Source organism: Mya arenaria, chromosome 2 (genome assembly GCF_026914265.1).
Source record: "Mya arenaria isolate MELC-2E11 chromosome 2, ASM2691426v1".
Classification (NCBI taxonomy): domain Eukaryota; kingdom Metazoa; phylum Mollusca; class Bivalvia; order Myida; family Myidae; genus Mya; species Mya arenaria.
Genome location: NC_069123.1, coordinates 43,513,140 through 43,519,538, shown reverse-complemented (window position 1 = coordinate 43,519,538; position 6,399 = coordinate 43,513,140). Strand labels below are relative to the sequence as shown.

The 6,399-nt window shown below is 37.8% G+C and overlaps 1 protein-coding gene across 2 annotated transcripts; it reads left to right on the top strand.

Moving 5' to 3' along the window:
* The first annotated feature begins 12 nt into the window (after nucleotides 1-12).
* LOC128241551 (40S ribosomal protein SA-like) lies at nucleotides 13-5,387 on the top strand. 2 transcript variants are annotated; one of them, XM_052958560.1, is made up of 6 exons: nucleotides 13-78; nucleotides 866-1,031; nucleotides 2,129-2,334; nucleotides 3,806-3,964; nucleotides 4,446-4,574; nucleotides 4,976-5,387. In XM_052958560.1, exons 2-6 carry the CDS (start codon nucleotides 899-901, stop codon nucleotides 5,282-5,284), a joined length of 936 nt encoding a protein of 311 aa, XP_052814520.1. In that variant the 5' UTR covers nucleotides 13-78; nucleotides 866-898; the 3' UTR covers nucleotides 5,285-5,387. The 2 variants fall into 2 exon arrangements, with proteins under 2 accessions (XP_052814520.1, XP_052814524.1); XM_052958564.1 differs by having other exon boundaries at nucleotides 54-72.
* Nucleotides 5,388-6,399: the final 1,012 nt, after the last annotated feature.

Below are 6,399 nucleotides of genomic sequence, written 5' to 3'. Positions count from 1 at the left end.
AGCACTCTCTGAATTTCGACATGGAAACCCCTTCGACTTCCTTTTCACGTCGGACTCCATTCGGCATTAGACGTAAACGTAATACTTCTGCACAATTCACTTCTATTCATTTATTATATTTGATAACATGTGATCACCTCAACACAGCAAACTATCTTTATCTGTGATATTTATTGTCGAACATAAAACGTTCTTTAAAATAGTAGAAAATGCATTTTATTGAAAATTGTCATATGTTTTCGCGACCTATTATTTCTTGAGTATAATACTGTATGCATACATCGAACGGTTCAACATCTTATTAGTCAAATAAATTTGCTTAAACATAACCAATATCTTTGTTTGAATGTCCAAGTTTCGAGGTAAAAGTATCGGACTTGACAGCGTTTCTTTTTCCCCTGCTTTTTGTGAAAACATTTTCCCCCATTTTTTGTATCACATGATAATGCGATATCAAGGTATTCTTTTCAAAAGTTTATTAAAACTTCTCCACTTTTGTGTAAAGGAGTTGGGATATGTCTTGCACAAACAATTTAGTATTTTTTTATTTAATGATACTGATCATTGGGACTGTTTTTACACTGGTATGGTCTTATTGTCCCCGTCAAGTTTTGATTTTTGGCTAAATCATCTCTGTAAACGTAGTTATGTTGTTGGTTTTTGTAAAACGGAAGTAGGTTTCTAATTTGTGCAGACAGTACATTTTAATATCTTGAAAACCTAATGTAACATGTAGTACAGTACTTATATCGTTAAACTCTGCTTTGATTCCATGTCATGTGTAATGTACCACTGTTATCTAATTCTGATTAGTGATATATGCCCTGCTACTTGACTTTTACCACTTATTTATGAATACTTTCAGGTTGGTCACCGTAACTCACCGATCAGCTACACGATGTCCGGAGGCTTAGACGCACTTGCTCTCAAGGAGGAAGATGTAACAAAATTTCTGGGCTGCTCAACTCACTTGGGCAGTTCCAATGTTGACTTTCAGATGGAACAGTACTGCTTCAAGAGGAAGCCTGATGGTAGGTTGAATGAAACAGGATTATGAGAACCTTTCCAGGTACACTCACTAATCAGATTCTGGTTTGTATGTGCGAGGAAATAGCAGAATGAAGCATGGTTGACCCAAGACAAAAGTTGATGCATGATGATCGTACGGGACGTAATTCAGAATAAATCTGATGACAACAACCGAGCTGATATATATCAACTGGTCACTGTTCATTATTTTATGTCCGAGGTCTATTTTATTTATGTCTGTGTGAACTTTCAGCATTAGAAGACCTACACATGCAATGACAATATACATGTACACAAGCCTGCAAGCCCTACAGTAGTAAAATGTTTGCTGAGCTTGCTTAAATACAGGAATTTACAAAGCATGACTTGTTAAAACACTATGTCAGCCCACTACCATTAGTAAAAGAGTTGAGGGTTGTTCATCAGCTTATATTTACACCTCAACTTTCATTCCTTAAATAAACTGCCTTTCGGCAATTGTGTTTATCAATCGATGAACACAACATGTTCGGATAGCAATTCAGCGCATAACAATATGCATGAAAACTATTGATCTTGTTTTTGTTTGTATTGTGTCGGCAGGTCCTGTATAATATAAATCAACTTTTTTAGAAAGTGTTAATTTATTATATTTTAGATGTATCGTTAACATAAGTTTTTCATTTTAAGATTTAAAAGTGATTTCAAGTGGTTGATCTTTTCCCGCGTTATTGTGACGTCAATTGAAAAATGTTCCAGTTACAGTCGGGGATCGTTCTATTTACAGAATGGGTAGAAAGGATTAGTGAACGGTTTTCTAAAATGAAATGAAGTATTTTTTTAACATTTCTTGAATGAAACAATGAACTATTGGTGTAAATATAAGGAATGAATTGCGGGGTTAATGTCATTATCGGGGATATGAACGCAATTGGGCTGGTCAGAGTATGCGTGGACTCCACACACTTTGACCAGCCCAATTGCATTCATACCGCGATAATGACATCAACCCCGCAATTCATTCCTTAAATATTTGATGACTGGTGTTGATTACATGTTAAAAGAAAAAACTTTCTGTCTTAAAATTGCTTTTGACAGTTTCATGCACTGCTGATTGCAGGTGTGTACATCATCAATCTGAGGAGGACCTGGGAGAAGCTGCTTCTTGCTGCCAGGGCCATTGCTGCCATTGAGAACCCAGCTGATGTGTGCATCATCTCAGCCCGCCCATATGGCCAGAGGGCTGTACTGAAGTTTGCTTCAGCTACTGGTGCTACACCCATTGCTGGCAGGTTTACACCTGGTACATTCACCAATCAGATTCAGGTGTGTTTATTAGGGAAGAGCCGAATTGAGCTTGTAATCAAATGAATGTATGACAAAATATTGCAGAACCAACCCCAGGCATAAGTTGAAATATGATGATTTTACGGGACGTAATTCAGAAAAAATCTGATGACATCTACCGAACTGATATATCAGCTTAAGTCTGGGCCTGTAATCATAAAACATTTTAAGTCATTTTTTAACTTGGGTCAATTTCCTAGATTTTTCAAAGTCGGATGAAAAGTAGATGTGATTTTAATGTGAAAGTATGTATTTTGAATCAAATAAATGATAATATAGTATGTCGGATATTAAGGAGTTATTATATCATCTGATGATTGGGAGACTTAAGAAATGACTCGTGTTAGGAAATGACCTAAGATGTTTTATGAATACCACCCCTAGTTTAAATAAGTATCTCATCTTAATAACTCTAGGTCTGCTTGATGCATGATGATCTTACGGGACGTAATTCAGAATAAAACTGATGATCTCATCTTAATAACTCTAGGTCTGCTTGATGCATGATGATCTTACGGGACGTAATTCAGAATAAAACTGATGACAACTACCGAACTGATACATCAAGTCTTCTATAAAATCTTGTTCGAATTGGTCACTGATTTGATTTTAAATCTTGGTTTATTTTGTGTGTGTAAGTGTGTTAACTTGCGAAGAGGTCATGTGCAGTGTACAACTACCGAACTGATTTATCAGCTTTGAAGTCTGGTTTCAATTAGTATCTGTTCTTAATTACAACTCAGTTCTACTTGTGTGATTTAAAATTAGATGATATGAATGGGTATTCTAGACGATATCTTTAGAAGTTTCATTCTTGGGAGTCAGAAGTTGATGTATGATGATCTTACGGGACGTAATTCAGAATAAAACTGATGACAACTACCGAACTGATACATCAACTATTAAATCTGGTTCGAATTGGTTTCTGATCTTGATTTTAAATCTGAGGTCTTATGCCTGGATGTGTGAGTGTGTTAACTTGCAAAGAGGTCATGTGCAATGTACAACTACCAAACTGATATATCAGCTTTGAAGTCTGTTTTAATTAGTATCTGATCTTCATTTCAACTCAGTTCTACTTAAGTTGTGTGTAATTCAAAATCAGATGACACGAATAAGTATTCTAGACAATATCTTGGAAGTACCATTCTTGGAGTCAGAAGTTGTTGTATGATGATCTTACGGGACGTAATTCAGAATAAAACTGATGAAAACTACCAAACTGATACATCAACTATTAAATCTGGTTTGAATTGGTTTCTGATCTTGATTTCAAATCTGAGGTCATTTGACTGGTTGTATGAGTAAACTTACAAAGAGGACATGTGCAGTGGTTTAAATAAGAACAACTTAGTGACAAGCTGTGCACTGGAACAATGTCTGCTGTACTTGTTCTACCTAATTACAATACTGGTATAATATTGAAATAAATACGTGTTGATGTTTCCAGGCTGCATTCAGGGAGCCCCGTCTGCTGGTTGTGACAGACCCCCGAACAGACCACCAGCCCTTGACAGAGGCATCATACGTCAACATCCCTGTCATTGCCCTGTGTAACACTGACTCTCCACTGAGATACGTGGACATTGCTATCCCATGTAACAACAAGGTATGGTACACAAAAAATATGCATGAACTTTAGAAATAATGAAATGATGTATCAACGTCCAATGAAAGTTTATGAGACCAACTTGTTCTTAACACATGTTTACTATAAATTACTAATGGTTATGAAATGGTTCATATCAAATGATGAACCCTTGGGACGTAATTCGGAAATATTAAAGATAACATACCCTTCTGACTATATGAACTGCAAGCAAAAGTTAAAAGTGGTGAGGATATATTTTGTCTCGTCTCTCAAAAGCAAAGTGCCAGTTCTGATTAAAATAATACTATGAAAAATGAAGGGACAAGGCCAGTAGTTGAAAATTTAAAAATAAAACCTGCTAAGGGGCATAAGGCTAGGACCAAAACGACAATGAACTATAGACACAAAACATTAACATCTGACATAGTAAGTGAGAAATAGAGTGATTTTCTAGATGTTCTTTGATTTCTAATATAAAGTATCTTTCAATTGCATCAAGGGTCCCCAGTCCATTGGTCTGATGTGGTGGCTGTTGGCTCGCGAGGTTCTCCGTCTGCGTGGCACCATTTCTCGTGAACACCCATGGGAGGTGATGGTCGATCTCTACTTCTACAGGGATCCAGAGGAGGTAGGCCTGGTTTAATATTATTTACTCGTCAGGGAACAAGTTAGAATTTGAAAGGTAGAAGTTTACAAAAATACAAGTGAAATCTGAAAATGTATTAACCAGTTTTGAAAAAGAAGCTTTTGTACAACTGTGAAAAAGAAGCCATGTATGATGATATCAAGGGACGTAATTCAGATAAAACCTGAAGACAACCAATGGATCTGAAATTTCAACTTCTTCACTTTAGGGCTTGCATTTCATATAACCTTATTTACAGTTCATTTAAATAAAGTGCTTTTGGATGTTTTACAGAATGAAACTATAGGTGATATTCAGATTAAATCTTGAAGACAACCTACCAATTGTAATTTCCAACTTCTTCACCTTCACTAAACCATGTCCTTTGATATTTCTGTTGTTAGGCTGAGAAGGAGGAGCAGACTGCCATCGCAGACAAGGTGACAGCCAAGGAAGACCAATGGGCTCCTGATGCTGCGCCTCCCATGCAGTCTGCCCCTGAGGTGTCTGACTGGGCAGCAGAGGCTCCTACACTGCCATCACAGCCCATGAGCAGCCAGTTTGCAATGACTGGTCAGGCACCAACCGAGGACTGGTCTGCTCCCGCTGATGACTGGTCCAAGCAGGTTCCTGCTCCAGCATCTGGAGCAGGAGCAGCAGCAGCACCACCCACTACACAGTGGGGAGGCGACTCTGTGGAGAACTGGAGCTAGACACCAAGCTTAGATCACATGAACAGTAGATTTCATATATTAAAAAGCAGTCTGGTATCATCTGACTTGTGTTAAAGAAGGAAAAAATAAAAAGTCAAGATTATTTTTAGTTGTTCGTGCCCAAGGAATAATGAACGTCTCCTACCAGTAATATATATGTTATAATTCCTATACTGCTTCAAACATCCAACTCTGTCTCGTACAGGTCACATGGTGACCTTTATAAAAAAAAAAATGGGTACTTGCATGTATGTTATAAAAAAATGGCGATGTTTGAGGCTACTTATATTCAATCACCATGAAACTTTAAATATTTATTATTCTACTCCTTTGGAGACTTTGTTTTTTATAATCAAGGTCCCAAATGTTGGCAGACAATGTCTTATCCATACTTAAGTAAACATTATACGCAGGACCCTTAAACCAGTTGCCCATTTTGTGCTTGGGCTTTGTCAGCAGACGTTGAGACCATGTTACCATGGGTAGGTTGCCCATATTGTTTGTTGGGGCTTGGTGAACAGACTTGGTTACAATTCATAATGTGTGGCGGAAAATGTACCATGGTTGCCGACGATGATTGACCATATTAAGGGCGAGGTAACGGTCAACAGTGGGACAAACACTGGTCGCCCAATGAATTGTTTTTCCCTGGGATTATGAAACTAAATTTGTAGGTTATCCACACCGAGTAATTATCTCAGTCATTTAGGGGTTTGCACAATCGCGTGATGTAGTTCTTGAAACTTCAGTGGTAGGTTGACGTTGACAAGTAGCAAATGCAAGTTGGAATTGTATTATAGTTCAGCGGTCTGTTGGATTTCACCAGTAGATGGTTATTCAAAAGGTCAAGGTCAATCGCTTGTTACCGAGACGGACCAAAAGAGATTGCTCTAAAGTCAAGTTCACACAGCCGTTGAAAATTGCTAGTGCAATTGCATGGGAATGCTTTGATCTATGAGCTTCAGCTGTAGGTTTGCTTGGACCAACAGATGTTGTTTTCTGTGACAGTAATAAACATAGCCGATCTTATTTGGACAACTGTGTCCATACAGAAACCAACTGTCTTCGTGGCCTTGTGGTTGAGGTGTCTGCCTACGGAGCGGGAAGTCGTGGGT

What these genes read in the sequence shown, in the direction of transcription:
- LOC128241551 (XM_052958560.1), top strand. Translation starts at nt 899, where the DNA reads ATGTCCGGAGGCTTAGACGCACTTGCTCTCAAGGAGGAAGATGTAACA. An exon ending in CTTCAAGAGGAAGCCTGATG is followed by an intron (nt 1,032 to 2,128) that starts GTAGGTTGAATG and finishes TGCTGATTGCAG; the next exon opens with GTGTGTACATCATCAATCTG. An exon ending in CTATCCCATGTAACAACAAG is followed by an intron (nt 3,965 to 4,445) that starts GTATGGTACACA and finishes AATTGCATCAAG; the next exon opens with GGTCCCCAGTCCATTGGTCT.